Source organism: Phodopus roborovskii, unplaced genomic scaffold (genome assembly GCF_943737965.1).
Source record: "Phodopus roborovskii unplaced genomic scaffold, PHOROB, whole genome shotgun sequence".
Classification (NCBI taxonomy): Eukaryota; Metazoa; Chordata; class Mammalia; order Rodentia; family Cricetidae; genus Phodopus; species Phodopus roborovskii.
In genome coordinates, this window is record NW_026126408.1 from 11,748,746 (window position 1) to 11,767,315 (window position 18,570).

Genomic DNA, 18,570 nt, shown 5'->3' on the forward strand with positions numbered 1-18,570 from the left:
GATCAGCCTGCCCCTTCTTCCTGGGTGCTGGAATCAAAGGAATGTACCACCATGCCCAGCTTAAGCTCAGTTTGTATCCACTATTTTCCTTTTCTGGCTTTTCACAACCAGAAAACCATTGTCAAATCCAATTATAAAGCATGTTCTGTTTTCTTCTGATTGACTTAATTTCTAAGCATTAGATAAAGGTCTCATTCATTATTTTACACATGAACAATCAAGTAATAAGTGTTCACACTGGTTGAGAACTTCCCTTTCTCACTAACTGATCATGACATATTGAAAACCATTTGCTTCTGGGGCACCCCATACAATGGGGCCTGTCCTCTTGCCAGAACTTGTTATGAGCACTTTCCGGCCAGCCTGGCCCCACAGTCTCATCAACCCCAAATAACAGAGATGCTGTATTAATTATAATGTTGTTGGCCAATGTCTAGAGCTTCCTTATTGACTAGCTGTCTTAATATAAGCCCATAACTACTAATATATGTACTTCTACATGGTCTTATGTTACCAAGAATGCCAGACTCACACATCCTCTCCTGAGATCACATCACAACTCCCTCCTACGCTTCCCAGAATCCTCCACCTCTCCTAGTCTTGCTCCCCTATTAGCCAACAGTGCTTTATTCATTAATCAATAAGAGAAACATATTTACAGAATGACATCTCCCATCAAGAATTAGTTTTGATTAGTTGTTGGAGTATAGGAACCTCCCCTCCCCCCCCTTTAAGACAGAGTTTCTCTGTGTATGCTTGGCTGGCCCTGAACTCACAAAGACCCGCCCACCTCTGCCCAGTGGTTGTGCCACTATTGCACCAGCGTGTCAGAGGTCACCACTGCATATCAAAGGGCAAGGCCTTTCCTTTTATTATTGACTCATGAGGGCCTAGCCCACTGCGGCAATGCCAGCCCTAGGTAGAACCTGGGCTGTAAATGAAGCAAGCTGGTCAAACTGTGGGAAGCAAGACGGTAAACAGTTCGTGTTTTGTTTTCTATTTCAAGCTCTGGTCTTGAGTTTTTGCCTAGGCTTCTCCCAACAGTATGCTATAACCTGTAAGCTAAAATAAGCTATTCCCTCCTTCAGTTGCTTTTGATTAGTGTTTTATCACAGTAACTGCAAAGCAAAATAGGACATATCCTTCCACACATTTGCTATTGAAAATATAAACACTTACTGCAAAATTTTGAAAGCCAGAAAACACACCTCTTGATTCCTTTTGACAGAACTTTTCTTTATATTCCTTCAAGTCACTGGGTTTTTTTTTTTTTTTTTTTTTTTTGTAGACAGGGTTTCTCTGTGTAACAGCCCTAGTTATCCTAGAACTTGCTTTGTAGACCAGATTGGCCTCAAACTCAGAGATCCACCTGTCTCTGCCTCCTTAGTGCTGGGATTAAAGGCATGCGCCACCAAGCTCAGCTTCCTCCCAAACCCCACCCCCACCACAAAGACTTATAGCACATGGGAATACTTAAAGCTCACTGGGACATCCATATACATCCAAACTATGCAAACTGTCAGTTACTGGCACCAACTCTACTCTGAAAAGTGCCATAGGACCGTGAGAGATGAAAACCCCAAACTCCTAACATGGTGGTGAAATAAGGCAATCTAAACTTTTTTTTCTGTTTTTTTTTTTTTTTTTTAAACAGGCTGGGGCTTAAATGGAGTTCCTGAACTCCTTTTGAATGTGTCTTAAAGAAACATTACAGTTAAGTGATGACCCCAGGAGAGATACCAGCTGCAAGTAAGCCATGTGTTCCATTCCTCTAGGAAAGAAAAGGCACAACAATTAGAGTAAAACTCTATGCCTTTATTCAACAAGAGTCATTAAGACAACCATATCATACATTCAAGAAGACAGCTTCTGTAGTACCAATAAAAGAGTAGAAAGTGAAAGAACGGATGATAGTGTGGAGTTGAAAGGCAGACTGTGTTAAAGCACTGAGGCCTACATGCACAAAGATTTCAGTCAACAAGTAATGCCAAGGCCATCTCTTCTGTTCTCTCTTGCTGCTGGTGAAAAGTGTGCTGTAGAAACTCACCCAGTTAGGAGTTCTAATACACATCGACGCACTTACAGCTACAGAAGGCTTTCTAACTTCTAGAGATGCATTTGTTGTATACTCTACATTTTTCCTGTGTTCAAGAAATGTCATGTATTTTCCCAAGAACAGTTTGATTAAGCATCATATTCCCAGCCCAGGACATTCCCTCTTGAGACAGGGTCTCATGTAGCCCAGTCTGGTCTTGAATGTGCCCTCTTGCAGCATTCGCCTGCCAACTGCTGGAACTTTAGGCATGTGACCATACCCTCCTCTTGACTACTGGTGCCTGAACAGTGACTCTGGCAGTCACTTCCAGATGTTAGATGTCCCCAAATGTTAACACTGCCTGATACCCTGACTTGAAAAGAATTCCCAACTTGAGGGGGTAAACTCCAATTTCAGTTCTAAACTATAGGTTGTCTGAAAATATGAGACTCTGGTTTTTAAAATAATTTTATATTCTACATGTTCCATATGAGGGATCTGGACTATATGTGAAATAAATTCCAGCATATCTTCTGAAGAATTTTGACTAAATTTAATAAAATGGTGTTCCTGAAGTTCAGATACAGACACATAGCCCAACACCCTGACTGTGGCAAAAGCTGCCATTATTCACAGAAACCTATTCTTTTAGTCCATTTCCCAAATCAAATTCCATGCAACACTCATGGTGACTCATGTTGAAAGAACCTGTGATCCTTTAAAAATCCTTTTAAAAGGACTTAAGGCACTCAATTGAAATTTTACTGGGATCCATTTAAAAACCTCATCTTGGGTTTATCCTTCTCCCCTTAGGTTTTTGCAGGTAATATGAGCATCAAGATTTTGATTTTTATTTCTACCCCTCAGCTTCTTGGAGTGTTGACAAGAAAAATGAGACTGAGCTCAAGAGAAGCCACAGCCAGCCTCCACATCTGGCTCTTTCAGGGCTTCTTGTTCCTGTTCTGTCTTTTGGGAACTCCCCATCTTAGAAAAAGAGTGAAGCTACTGTATAAGGAAATAGTCACTCCTTCTGTGAGATATCCCAAGGGCAGCAAGTGTCCTGGACAGAGCTTGGTGAAATAAATACACCAAGGCTCCCTTTCAAGTGTAGATATAGATATTTTGGCATACAGAAATCAGGTTGTGAACCCAAACATCTGGTTAAAGACAAGAGGTGAGGAAAATTCAAGAGCAAGTACTGACTATGACTTTTAACCTATCAGAAAGCCCTAGAGAATTAGGACTGTGGCCTAAGGAAAAGAGGCTGAAGTGCATTTTCATCCTGTGGCTTAAGGGCAATTCTACAATACTGAGATAACTTATTAAAGCGATCCTATCCATCCATTATGGAGAAAGAAAAGGACACAAGAATTCAAATGAACTCAAGTTTCTTCTCAGCAAGAATATGAAACTCAACGTTTAAGATTTTCCTAAAGCTACAGGTGTTTATTAACCAGCCTTTCTATCCTGCAATGATCCCAAACCGTACGTCTTATTAATGTGGCTCCTAGGTCTGTATTAGCTGCTTTCATCCAGTGGCAATGTCTTTTCATGTCACTACTGGTTTGTTTGGTGATCAAAGCTTCTACTTTACAACTCACTTATACTTCTTTTGGGAAACATAGCATTGATTAATTGAATAATAAAATCTACAGCCTGTGCTGCAGGGTTGCAGTTTTAAGAAGAACTGTTTAGGTGAATGTTTTCTCTTTGCATAATCAGCACTTTACCAACACTGAGCACACAGTAAGCACCCAATAAATACTTAGTAACAGGATTTGTATATAAAAGCTGAGAAATGTGAAACGCAATGAACACAGGTTTCCAAGGCTCTGGAAAGTAAATAAGAGTCCCATATCACATGACTATGGGACTGAGCTCAGTATGTACTATTACATAAATGGAAGTTATTTTAATGGTCACAATACACATAAATATATCACCTTCACTGCTTTCATGAGTAGGAATTATGACAGATACATGTTCCCTGAGTTAACAAAATTTCTTTTGTGTGTGCACACATATGTATTCAAGCGCACTTGCCTGCATGGGCACATGTACAGGTCGTTTCTCCATCTTATTTTTGAGACAGGGTTTTCTCAGTGAACCTGGAGCTTAACTGGCCTGGAAAGCTCCAGATAAGCCTTGCTCTACTCCCTAAAGCAAAACACCACAAACGTGCACCTTCTATGTGGGTTTGGGGGGGGGGGGGTCTTGCAGTCGGCTTAGATCGCTAAGATTATCCTCTTAGATGGCTGAAGTTCAATGTTTTTATGTAATTCAGATGTTGGACTCAAACAGTACTTTTAAAAACACCAGCGCTCAGGAGGAAGAGCAAGTGGATGTACTTTTATCACTGAACTCCATCCCAGCCCTTCACTACCCAAGTTATACAAGCTATCTTTATCTCTAAGACCCTCTATATAGATATTCTGTTCTCCCCATTACATCCTAACATTTATTTTACAACCACAAGTGACTTCTCTTTGACTCAACAGTAATCCAGGTGTGGTACCAAAGACAATTAACTTCAAATATTCTGTCATTGCTCACTTCCCTAAATGCTCTTGATACAAGCGAATTATGTGGAAACAGAACCTAGCTAAACACAGATGTTCCTCTGACACAGATGTAGCTTTGGACCTGCATAGATCAGTCTAGCAGGCCATCAATTTGGCTATGAAACTCACCTTGGAGAACAACTGGGCAACAGAAACCAAACCTTCTGCATCTTTAAGAAACTAGTTCTTCAACATCCCCAGGGCTTGGTATATTGTGGCATCAATATCTAACAAAGCATCAACTGCTATACAGGTAAAGCCTGTTTCCCCTAACATCTCTTTAGCTGCCTTGGTGTTAGAAGAAACCACAGGTACGCTACAAGAGACTACCATTTTTCTCACCCTTCCAGTGACATTATGTGGTTAGGAGAAAGAACAGATAAGGGTGAAAACACCAAATGAATAAGTAATGAAGTTTTAATATTTTTACTTAAGTTCTGAAATACACTACCCTGACTTATGGCCAAGTTCCTCAGTTACTCGTCTCCAGTCTGTGGTGACCATACCATAACTGTGTAAGGTGACTATTTCAGGTCCCTTCCCCATGTCACATCCAGATGTCAGATCTCAAGATTCATCAAAAAAACTACAAGGTTTTAAATTTCACTTTTAATTATCTTTTACTTAATAATAAAATGAAAAATAATATATGAATACATACAATCTATATACATATATTTATTGCAAATACTTAAAATTCTTATTAAAATGATTTTCCTTATTTGTGAAAAAATATGACTTATTAAATGGCGTCGACACCAACTTCTCTGTACATACCCTCAATTCCAATGTTAACAATCCCTTTAAAAAGGCAAAAGACACAAAAATTTAGAATTTACCAAACCAGTCTGTACAAACCTTATCACCAGAGAAGGAAAAATAGCTTGTGGTAAATAAGTCAATTTTCTTTAAAAATAAAAATAAAGCCCCCAAGTCACTCCCCTTATTGCATTTTTTCCTTTCTTTTTTTTTTTTTGGGGGGGGATAATCTGAGTGTTTTTAGAGTAACTCCTTTGAAATAATTTGTGCCTTAACAGTGAGATCCTACATTAAACATACCATATATGAGAAATTCAGTCTTCCACTGTCACTTTTTACATAGATATTAAAATATATATTACTTAAAATATATTACTGGAAAGCTATTTTAAAATTGATCTTTAATAGTTGTATCAAATGTAAATCATTAAAAAAAATAAAGTAACCAAGACTCTATGAAGCTATTGCTTCAACTTTAGGAAATGTCTACCTACTGTTCTGTTCAATAGGTATGTAGGTATTGAAACACATAGGAAAAGGTCCCTGCCTGTCATCATGTTTCACAAAGTCTCTTTGGACTGTTCTATAAATTGAGTACAAACTACCCATGGCCAAGTTTTCTACTTAGCACATACTGTTGTGATGAAACTGGAAGCTTCCTTCTCTTTGTTATGATGTGCAGTCAGAGAGAAAATAGCTGACAATGCTCATTAGCAAAGAGCTCTAAAACAAATAGCAGTATAATGACCAAAGGAAGTGAAGTCCCTCATTCCAACAACCCATTTAACCAAAGAGCTCATTAAGATTTTCTAAAGTGGAGGAAGGCAGTATAGAGCAATTAGAATGGTAACTGATGGGCCTGTTATACACAGGACACTTCACCTTCACCTGGAAGCCAGTGAGGTCTTCTTTTGGCTGTTAATCTACATTTGAAACAGGCTCTCAAATATCCACATCTCTACACCCAGGGAAGTACAGCCTTCACTCCTCAACAAAAGCCAGTTTTTACTCTTAAGAAATGCTACGTGGAACACTGTGTCTTGAGCACAGGGGTTAAGGAATTGAAGCAGGGCAAACAACTCCAGGTTTTTTGTGTCCCCATCCTTAAGTTAATAGGATAAAGAATTTTGATTAAAAATTAAAAAAAAAACTGTATAATTCAGGGAGTGTGCTACTTAGGCAACTCAGAACACTTAAAAAGTATCCTGAGATGACATGTCATTAATATTCTCCCAGAGAACTCTTGCTGAAGTAACTTCAGTGAAGGCTGGAGGGGACACACTGGCATGTTGGATCAGAAATGATATTTAAAACCACACTGGAAATTGCCACCTAGAGCCCAAAGAATAAACTTAACACTTATTGAACCATTTCAGAGTTAATTTAAAGGTAAAACAGCTAAAAAGTTATGATAAAAAAAAAATGTGTTAATAGGTACTGGCGTACCTATTCAACTTACAGGGCCAATTTTTTCCCCTGTTCTTTTATAAGATGAACGTTCCTATTCTATCTGAAACCATTTAAATAGATTCATACCTGTTTCTTGTCAGTCTGAGGCAATGTACCTAGCTGGCAGGTTCTGCTTTTGGAATAATAAGATGTAAACTAGCTGGTTTCCTCTTTAAATGGATCTGACAGTCCCTAATGTCCACCCATTTTTACATTAACAGAACCATAGAGCAAAACTTTTCTAAATTACTTTCCACAATACAGACTAGCCACTGCCAGCACCAGGTTCATTCTGCATCACTCACCCTCTTCCAGCAGGCTAGACAAGGAGACTACTCAGATATGGGTCTTCCATGGTCCCATGGGGACTACCCAAGGTCCTGAAGGTTTGGGAGCAGAACCCTGGCTTCTATTTCCTACTGGTCCTTTACTTCAGAACACACACCGACCTTAACCCCAAATCTTACGGCCTTTCTTTTCTCTTAGCTGTGCCTTTATTACTGGAATAAAGGCAAGATGGAAAGACATTATTCTGTCTTCACTGGTTCTGAAACACAGAATTTAAGCCTGTAATGTTTAGGGCCACAAGAGCAGGAAAGAAAAATGAAACATGAGTTTCAGAGTTTGGAGCAAGGACTGAGGAAGCACATGCATAGGATGTAAGAAGTTGGATGGCCAGGGATGAGGACAAGGCAGGCAAAGCACAGTATTGTCTCCTTACCTGTGATGTAATTAACAGGGTTAAACTGCCCTGAGTTTATGAATAGCTTTTGAAACCCACCTGTACTGGGCTGCAATATTACTTCAAATTAGGAGACTTGAAATCAAACAATACACACTGGGTATTTGATACTAAATTCTGGTGAACTGATGTTTTCCTTATCTGTCTTTAACTGTGACTTTAGTATTTGCTTAAAATCTGTCACTACTTCTTTGTATTTGTTTTAAAGACAGTGTCTCACTGTGTACCCTGGAACTTGCTATGTAGACCAGACTAGCCTTGAACTCTCTGAGATCTGCTTGACTCTGCCTCCCAAGTGCTGCGATTTTATGTGTGTGTCAACAGGTCTACCACCTTGAAAACCTTTTTGTACTTGCTTTGTTTTGCTTTATAAACAGACTTTTTAAAATTTATCTAGGATTTGGAGACAGGTTTCTTTATATAGCCCTGGCTGTCCTGAAACTTATCATAAAGACCAAGCTGGCCTTGGAAATCAGAGATCAGCCTGCATCTGCCTCCAGAGTGTTGGGAGAAGGATTTTAAGAATAATAATCAAAAGGAAAGAAAAACTGTAAAATTTCACAGCCAGCTTTTTGATTAGTCACTCATAATGCCCTTTTACATCAGGTATCCTAGACTAGCAGACTCACTTCTAAAACAGCCAACTGTCTACTTTCTGTGTGTGTGGATGTAAACATGTAAAACGACATAAGATCACTGCACCCATCTCTCATGCCTGGATGTCAAAGCAGAAAAGAGGTCCCACCAAAGAGCATTTCTACCCGAAATGGTTTAAGAGAGAATAGGAAAAGAAAATACTTTATGTCCAGTGCTAAAAATCACTTTTCCAAATTCCTCAAGCTAAGTTTGTTTCTTCAGTTTCATTCCCCTTTGCCAGCAAGACACTTCACACACACACACACACACACACACACACACACACACACACACACACTAATGTGTTTGTGCATTTTATTTTACACTGGTATTTCAGACCTATTTGCGGGAACCCATGAACGATGCAGTGTCAGGATGTATTATTGATGGAACTAATGCCATGCAAAGACTAGACTGACTACAGGAGTCCCTTAGAAGCAGACCCTTCTTAAATGGCATTCACTGTCAAGGCAACAGCAGAGCTAGGCTTGATAACAGTACTGATTCATGGAAGCCAAAAGCTAAGTCAAGACTGTCAGGATCAAAAACACTGAGATGTGATTTTCTTTTTTAAAAATTCCACTTAGAATGGTTCCACCTAAAGGAGAGGAATGAGTAAACCGCAAATCTAAATCCCACAAAAGCATGCTATTTGTGAAGGACCTGCATCCAGTCTGTGAAGACAAAATCAGCATGATGGTCACTCATTTCCTGACCACTCTTTCCTTTTCCTCAGTCTGGGAAAGGTCAGAGGCAAACAACTTCCTTTCATACCACACAACTATTTTCAGAGCCAAAAAGAAATGGAACATAAATCTGAATGTAAAGTTAACACATCATTACCTAAATACTTGGAAAACAATGCTAAAACAAAATGTGACATATTTACATGATTTTTAAGTGCAAACTTGTCACCAATTCATAGACCTACTTGACTCAGACTTACTATACAAGGTGCTCTTCCTGTAAATGTGAAGACCTGCATTCTGCATTCCTGATTAACGTCTCTCGAGACAACTGAAACTTTATTTCTGTGATTTCAAAGGGTGCAAGAACACATCTGGTTACACCTACCCTTCCCTCCTTTACATACTTGTAGTCTTATCACCGAACGACGAGGCAGGAGACGCACAGTTTGGAGGGGCCAATGCAATCGTCATGACAGAAAGCTCCACAGCCTTTGCACATGATCATGGCTTTCAACCGGCAGTAACATTTTGAGGGTGTGTCCTCAATGCTGTTCTCATCAGGAAAGGCCTGAACAGGAACTGTCTGGCCATGGCTGCTGGGGTTCATTGCTTGGCTAGCAGGGATGGTAGTGACAGTCACTGAAAATGACATCACATCCCCTACATTGCTAGATACCTGGCTACCTGGTACAGCAGAGCTATGGTCCATGTCTGATGAGGTGGAGACATTGATCATGCCTCTGTAACTTGGCCCTATCTGTGTGGGACTTCCATACAATTTGGGGGTTTGCAGTGGTGGAAGGAGTAGAGGTTGATTCGTGGGACTGTCTGCAGGGAGAGAAAGAGCAGTAGAATTGAAAAGCTCGGGGCTGCTACATACTGTCTTACCTCTCACAGCGTGAGCCATTTGTTTATGTGCTGCTTGAATAAAATCTCTTGCTAAGGTCTTTTCATCAAATGTTTGGCCTCTAGAGAATATGTAATTCTCCTTGCCAAGAGTGGTTTGCTCATTCATGGGTGTCTCAGCCTTACCATTCTTGCTAGCTAAACAATCATTGGTGGATGGAGTTTCCCCACTGTGGGGATGCTTGCCAGAATTCTGAGAAGCCCAGGGCTCCTCCTTCACTGACACAGGCTCCTGCTCATCACCGACACTCTCTTCATCAGTTTCATCTTCTTTGCTGCTGCTGCTGTCTCCAGCTGTGTTTTTACAATCTGCATAACCCATTCTCAAGTCTTCAGTAGGGCTACTTCGACAAAATCGCTCCTCCAGATTTACAGAATGGGTCCTCCTAACGCTCTCTGAACCCCGACCATAGGTAGAAATATTAAGTAAATAATGACCTGCCATTGCAGGCTTGGATGTCCTTCTGCCAGCAAAGCCCAGCATGAATTTCTGGCTTGTGGTTGCATCTTCCAACTGGAAACCTGAGTGAGCAAAGTTGAACTGAGAGGGTGGCACAAATGAAAGAACACTTTGTCTCTGAGCCCTCTGGATAAGAGTCTGGAAAAGCTGATCTTGAGTTGTTTTACTTAGTCCTTCGGGGTATTGGTGAGTGTCAATGCCAGAGTCCCTCGGGTCTTTCGCTTCGAAAACTGGCCTTGGGACCTGGGGAAGCTGCTTACTCTGCAAGGGTTTCCCCAGCTGCTGGATGGCCAGATAGGCTTGCCTGCCATTAACTTCCTCTCTGGTGCTACTTTCCATTACACTGGTACCAGGGAATGCTCCTATCCCCTTCTCCTCTTTTGTAGTCAGTGGGACTGTTTTCATTTCAACTTTGGTGAGAGGTTTAGGCAGAATTTGCTCCATGGGAACATCTTTGCCCTGGAGAAGCTGAGTAACTAAAGGGTTATTAGCAGGGATACTAGAACTTGGTCTTGAAACGGGTCCATTCATATTTGCAGAAGCTCCTGGGGTTTTAAGGCTAGAAGTTGCTGGCAAAGTGCTTGAGGATGAAGCTGATCCAGTAGATGGTGCAGTTCCACTGACCTGGGGCACAGAGAGTTTTTCTAAACTGGCTGTTGTCAGTAAGGATGTTAAAGGGGGGGAAGTCATATCCAGTCGAGCAGAAGCAGCTACCTTTGATGAAACTGAAGGCTTTGGTGCATTCTTGTTAGAGCCTGCTTTGGGCTCAAGTGTGCCATCAACTACAAAACAAACAGGTGAAGCTCTTGACATCAGAGCAGGCCCTTCTGAACAAGAAGCTTTCTCCTGTCTGCAACTACTGGGGTCTTGAGGGTGGCAAGGAGAGGGTGTTGAGGCTGTTGCCTTGGGGGGGTTCAGTTTTTCACTGTTTGATTTTTCTATGTGGGCTGGTAATGGGATGTTTGTGCATGTTCTACTGATGGCAAGTGCTGTAGGCACTGAGGAGGTTTGCTGTAGTTGTGCTCCAAAGACACCAGGAGGCTGTGCTTGGCCTGGTATATTGGTCTCAAGTTGCGGACCACAGGGTAAAAGCTCTCTCGTACCTCCCCTGCTTCCAGTTCCTGCCAGTTCCAGTGTGGGACCCTTTCCAGTTGTACTGACGCTGTCTGAGCCTGGACTCCCTCCTCTAGCAGTTTTTCTTTCTCCACCCTCTGTTGGACTGTGTCCACCCCCAGGGCCAGGTCCTGGAATGGTCCCTCCAACTGAGGCGGCTGCAGCAGCTGCAGCGGCTGCAGCGGCTGCTGCCCTTTGTGCTTTGACCAATTGGGCTTTTGCTTTGATGTCTGCCAGAGTTCTGGCTCCTGTTCTGTAAGGACTAGTGATGGAGATTGGAAAACGAGCCCTGGGAGAGACCTGCGATGTAGAAAACAGCATCGGGGAGATTCTGGAGACCGGGATCTGAAAAAAAGAGGGGAGGGGGGAGCAGAGATCAATTTCAGATCTGACTAGAGCAGATGTGCACAATGCACTCATGAAATTCATGGTTTCTCTATGACTAAGAATACATACATGTTGAGGGTCCAACCCTACTCTGTCTACCCACATAAGGGACCACAAACATAATGTCTGCCAGGCATTTTCACCCTGGTGAATACTGTCCTTATTTGTGTAAACTTTTAATGCATGTGGTTTTGGATCTAATCCCCCAATTTATGAATCAAAGTGGCTAGAAAAATGAGTATTACACTAAAGAAAAAAAAATTTGTAATAAACTACTGACTTTGAAACCACTGATTTTTTTTTTTTTTTTTTTTTTTTGGGAGACAGAGTATTACTATGTAATAGTTAGTTATCCTGGAACTCACAGAGATTCACCCCCCTGGCTCTGCTATTAAAGGTAAAACTATGTGTCACTATGCCCAACTAAAAAAAAAAAAAAAAAAACTGTTTTTTACATCATAAAAGAATCTGATTCTTGTCCTATATAAAACTTTGGAAGTTAAGGAAATTAACTACAGTGCATTCAGATATCAACCCTTTCAGTAAGTATCAGGCTGAGTTTAAAGGAGGAAAAATTGTTAATTTTGTGGAGTATTTAATTTCAAAAAATTAAGTGATTAAATTCCAAGAAAATTATGCCATGTTTCTATAAATTCTTCAATTATAAATTAATTGTGAAGTCACTACATTTTAGTGAAAGATTTTAGTTTGCAGAGCAAAGATGTAAGAAGAAAAATAATTCTTGCAAGCAGAATATAGAAAATCATAAAATATGGACACTGACATGGGAGGAAAGAACAGGAATTATGAGAATAAGAAAGGTTACTATGGTGATGGGGCTAATGGTTATATGCTAGGCTTATCTTGTTAAATAGGGCTAGTTACTGAATCATCAAACCTTTGTGGAATAACTGAAAGCTCTAAATGTATAGTCAAGAGAAAGCCAGAATATGAAAAAAGTTTCTCACAGGTCTTGGCCCACAACAAGGAAATAGGCCCCCAACCCTGAAACATGTAATTCCAGATGATCAGCCCTGTCTGGATCACTCCTGGCCAACGGACAGTCTGGGGACTTTCCAAGTCATTCTATGGTTTATCCTTTAAATAATAACAGGTCATTCTTGGGTGATCTCTCAAACATGAGATCATACTTTGTAATCAATCACCTTGTGCCCCTTGCATGTATGCTGATTGTGGTCTTCTCTATAAAAAGAGCCTGAACCCTTTGAGGGGTGTGCAGCTTTCCCCAAGATCGCTGACACCCGAGTGCACTCGTACAATAAACACCTCTTGCTTGTTGCATCTCCTGGTTTTGGTGTTTGTGTCGTGGAGCTATCCCATCGGCCCATCAGGACCCCAGAATTAGGGTCTTACATTGGTACTCAAAAAGTCCTAAGTACTATGAATCAATTCTCTATAGAAATCAGTGTGGTATTTTGTAACAGTTATCACAAAATACATACACTTAAAAAGTAAGTTTGTCTAGCTGGACAGTGGTGATGCACACCTTTAATCCCAACACACAGGAGATAGAGGCAGGAGGATCTCTGAGTTCAATGCCACACAGAGAATACCTATCTCAAAACCACAAAAAACAACATAATAAAACAAACAAAAGTGTGTTTAATACTTAGTTGTCAAAGCTTAGACAACATTTTTACTCAGCACATGGTAGTTTATAAGTGGCACGGAGGAAAAAGAAGCAATTATTACTGACTCTTATTAATACAGAGAAGAGATTATGGGAGAAAATAGGTAAAACTTTAAAATTCAAGAAATTTGTTTTGGGAAAAAAATGACCTTATTTAGATAATTCAAGTGTAAGGTCATAGGGTACTACGTGTGTATACACACACACACACACTTTTGGGGAGTGTGTGCATGTGTGGAGTGTATATATACTGTAGATCATAGCTGTCCTCAAACCTGTGATCCTTCCAAGTACAGGGATTACAGATGTGTCACTGCACCAGGCTCATAACACTCCTGAGAATGTCATGTTACTTAACATAGCACATGATAACTTAAAAGCCATCAGTGTTAACATACTGACACTAAACAAAGCAGCTAATAAAGCTTTCTTACTTTTAAATTAGAATTATTACTGTATTTATAAAGCATTAATGAGATGTTATGGCTTGCTTTCAAGAATATAAACCATTCTATGGTGGAAGGGAAAACAATACTGAGTGGATACATAATAAAGTCATTAGATCCTCTTACTTTTTTTTTTTTTTTTTTGTTAATTTTTTAGACATAGGGCCTCTGTGAGGCTTTAGCTGTGCTGGAACTCTCTGTAGACCAGGCTGGCCTTGAACTCACAGAGATCTGCCTGCCTCTATTTCCTGAAGCTGGGATTAAAGAAATGTGCCGACACCGTCCAGCTAGAGTTTTTTACTTTTAATATAAAACAAACAAAAAACATCAAGTTGTAACATTTATACTAAAATTCAAATTTACTTAAAATGCTGTTTTTGTTGTTGTTATGAGACAAGGCCTCGATGGTTTAGCCAATTCATTATCTTTTTCCACTATCTTCCTAGTGCTGGTATTATATGCACGTAGAAACAAACAGCCTAAAACATTATATTCTGTTATAAATTTTTTTTTGTTTTGCTTTGTTTTTCGAGACAGGGTTTCTCTATGGCTTTGGAGCCTGTCCTGGAAATAGCTCTTGTAGACCAGGCTGGCCTCAAACTCACAGAGACCCACCTGCCTCTGCCTCCCAAGTGCTGGGATTAAAGGCGCCTGCCACCACCCCCTGACCTGTTATAAATTATATTAAACTCTGTCTATGAAAGCTAGATAGGGTAAAACATAAAAAAGTTAAATAACTTCTGACAAAATCCTATGAAGGAGAAAATATTAATCTGGTCAGAGTAGATTCAAGTGTTCAGTGTAGAACCATTCTGGAGTAAACCAAGATGTAATATGGTTCCTAGGTCTAGAAATCATTCCTGAGCCAGGCGGTGGGAGCCCAAACCTTTAATCCCAGCACTTGGGAAACAGAGACAGGTGGATCTCTGTGAGTTCAAGGCTAGTATGGTCTACAAAACTAGTGCCAGCACATCCAGGACTACACAGTGAGACATTGGGAAAATAAAAACCCAAAACAATACAAAACGACAGCAACATAAGAATCCATCAGTGCCATTCTGAGTTCTGTATCAAGACTGCCTCAAAGAGGAGTTGTCAGGGGCTGGGGTAGCTTGCATACTCAGGGTCCTTACTCAAATATCAAGAAAGCACTTGGGGGGGGGGGTTACAGTTCTAGAGCCTGATTATTAGTATTTATATAATACCAGTTATACATATATTAAATATGTACTACTGCTTCTATGTAAATAGCACAAGTTATGAAACTTAACTTTCTTATGAAAGTCACTTTCTTACCTTGAGAGGTGGTACTTTTCGCACTTGGACCCTGTCCCCTCTATTAAGAAAGGGCTGTTGTGAGACCTGAAATGGCTGCTGGTGCTGATGATTCTCAGTGATACGTGGTCTTTTCTCCCAGCTGCTGGCAGTGTCTTCTTGGATAAGAGAAGATTTCCTTTTGAGACTTTCTGGGGTCTGATCAGTAAGAGTTGCAGGAGGCATCCTCGCATCATGGTCCAGTGGACCTGCTTCTACAACAGGCTTTGTTACGACTTTCTCTAACCCAGAACTCTTGGATTTGCTTGGGGAGGTAGCTGACACTTCTTGGTTCTCACCTTTGTTACAGTTAGAAGTCTCGGTGACTTGATTTTCTTTCTCAGACTCTTGTTCAGCACAGACAACTGGCTTCTGCTCTAAGAGCTCTTCATCCTTAGGGCACTTGACAGACTTCATGGTGATAAGCTCACTTGTACAATTGGCTGTGGCAGGGATGGGTTCTGGGGATTCAGAAATTGGCTGTGCCTCCTCTTGGCTTTCTTCTTTTCTGAATGGTGATGGCATTTGCACTGCTTCTTTTTTACACTCTGACTGGGGAACTACTGGGATGATTCTGACAGGAGAGGACTCTGAAGGAAATATGGATTTTGGTTGTTCAGGTGGGGTTTTCTTTATTTTGGAATCACTTGGGGAAGCTGTCAATTTCTGTGAATCTTCAAGGCTTAAGCCAGAACTAAAATATTGAAGAAACTGTTGTTAGTTGGGAAACAATGCACATTAGTTAATACATAAGAAAAGTAGACTATATCAGAAACTAGAAAACCCTGGACACATAGCATTTTCTATAGAAATCTTGAGTCAAAGTAACTAAATTAAAATTCTGAGTCTGGTGATGATTGTAGACAAGATACTGACTGACTAGGCTTCCTCACCTTGCTATGATGAAGTTAAGTTATTCCATGTTAAGTTTTCACTTGACACACAGTAAAAGTTAGATAGTGGTAGCTGTTACTATCAGTTTTGCTTCTATGGGAGTCATATTACCTACAGAGTCTCAGGCCACCTACAAGAACTGTGATCAATTCTGTTCGTTAGTGTTTGTGGAAAGCCTGACCCAAGCCTTGAGAGCCAACCTGAGAAGACAGCAACAAAGTTATTGATGCGCTTAAGAAGTTCAGACCAGGAATGACTTTGCATAGAGCCTGTTGATATCACACTCAGACCACATCCAAAGTTCTGAGGATGCTGCCACTGAGCTATCCAGAAGTAAAAGTCATGTGTGACATGCACAGCTGGCCTAGCAATAAGTGGCACCCATCTTCTTAATGTTTGCCTGCCTGCCTGCTTGTCTACCTGCCTCCCTTCCTTCTTCCCCTTCTCTTCTTTTTCTAAGCAATAATCAATTAAACCCTCCCACCTTAAAAGAATTGGTTAAAAATCAAGCAAACAAACCATCAAAAAACAGTCTATCTAGGGCCTGCAAGATATCTCAGAAGAAAAAGGTGCTTCCCTGATCACCTGGGTTCAAACCAGGGAACTCACGTGGTAGAGAGAACAAACTCCTAAAAGCTGTCTTCTGATTTCCCAAAGCACACTGCAGCACATGCACCCATAGAATCACTCTAACTTATAATAATACACTCACCACCAATTTTATAGCTTATAGCAGAAAAATCAGGAACTAAGACTTTTTGAGTTTTGTCTCTTTGTAGCCCTGGCTGTCCTGAACTCTGTAGATCATGTTGGCCTTAAACTTAGAGATCTACCTACATCTGCCTCCCAAGTCCTGGGATTATAAGTGTGCACCATCACAGCTGGGCTAGCATTTGAGATTCTTAATTTCAGTAGGGTCTATCTTAAGTGATTAGGAAGGAAGAGGATCAATGAATACTATTTGGAACCAAGAAAAAGCCCTTAATTTCTCAGTCTATGATCAATGGAGTCCTCTGATTGGCTTTCACAGGTATGTATAAAGAAGAAAGAGAGACTAACAAATAGGGGTTGGAATGCACAATACTATTATTCAAACTAAGTGGCTGTTTTCAATTAAATGTCTCCAGTACAATTTCATTCTGACTTTATTTTTGGTTGTTAAAAAAGAGCATGAAAAAACAAAATCTTGATTTAGTTATACACATCTCCTAGTCACAGAGGAAAGGGATTTTAATTACATGTTTGGTATAATGGCCCACATTACATGATTCTTAGGATTCCTGACTGGTTTTGAGTAAGTTACATGTTAGCTAGAATTCTCAAATATAATTCTAGCCCATGAAATTACTAAAAGCCAGTCTGTTAGAAGGAAAGACTCTAATTTAAGAGTAAAAAGAGAAGAAAAAAAAAAATCCAATCCATTTTAAGTGATCGGGACCTACTCTGCCAACGATGTAAATTAAGGGCCAAGGATAAAATTCTGTCAACCTGTGATTCTTAAAATAAAAAAATAAAAAGAAAGAAACTAATGTTCTGGATGAAAAAGAATTAATGAGGCCAGGCCAGGAGGTATTGGTACATGCCTTTAATCCCACGTAGGAAGCAGAGGCAGGCAGATCTCTGTGAGTTTGAGGCCAGTGTGGTCTACAGAGCAAGTTCAAGGACAGGCTCCAAAGCAACACAGAGAAACCCTGTTTCAGAAAGCAAAACACACACACACACACACACACACACACACACACACACACACACACACACACACACACATAAAGATTATAGGAAACTAGACACTGGACTTTCTAGTAAGTTAAAAACATGGAAGCATCACATGACATGTGGAGGAATTAATATCTTACCTCTGACCATAGTAGCTTTCAAAGAATTGCTCCTTCCATGGCTCTACTTTCTTCTCCTTCTCAATCTCTTGCCGAATTCTTACCTGCATTTCAGGGGTAAATTCACCTGCGATGCATCGACAAGAGAAAGGCATTATTCACGAATTTTAATCATGAAAGACTCATGTAGTAACAGAATACTATCATATCAAAGCAACAAGCTTCCCAAAAAAACTAGCTAGACAGGAGACAGGAATGCCACTAGGTGGAGTTCAGGCAGTCACATATTACTCTGTAGTTTTTAATATGCAGCTAAGGCCCATAAGCACTTGTTCTCCAGGTGGTCCCTAAAGTATCTTTTTCCAATTACAAGCATCATATACCATACAGATTTCTTCTTGCCTCTAATCCCAAATTTTTAGTTTATTTCCTAATGGAATGAAAGTAATAAATGTGTGTCGGAACACAGTCCAAGAATGGAGTCATGTGAGAATTCTCAGTGCCTGTGAACAAACTCCAAGAAAACAAGTCTTGTGACCTCAGTTTCTTCAAAGCACAAGTTGTTCTTGGATTATGCTTTTGTGCCCCTCCCAGGTATAGGGGAGTGAGTTTACTTCATTAAAGCTAGCTATATTCAGCTTGCCTGCCACATGCAGCTTGCCCATGTGACTCCTCTTAAGCCTTAGAGTATAA

At 40.3% G+C, this 18,570-nt stretch overlaps 1 protein-coding gene across 3 annotated transcripts in view; it reads right to left on the bottom strand.

Moving 5' to 3' along the window:
• Positions 1-5,190: 5,190 nt before the first annotated feature.
• Asxl2 (ASXL transcriptional regulator 2) overlaps positions 5,191-18,570 on the bottom strand; it is a 68,214-nt gene continuing 54,834 nt past the window's right edge. For all 3 annotated transcript variants that reach the window (XM_051181734.1, XM_051181735.1, XM_051181736.1), the window contains 3 exons: positions 17,899-18,004; positions 15,131-15,842; positions 5,191-11,695 (listed from right to left, as the gene is read on the bottom strand). In XM_051181734.1, coding sequence (XP_051037691.1) covers positions 9,287-11,695; positions 15,131-15,842; positions 17,899-18,004 — 3,227 coding nt within the window. In that variant the 3' untranslated portion in view covers positions 5,191-9,286. The remainder of the gene's footprint in view (positions 11,696-15,130; positions 15,843-17,898; positions 18,005-18,570) is intronic.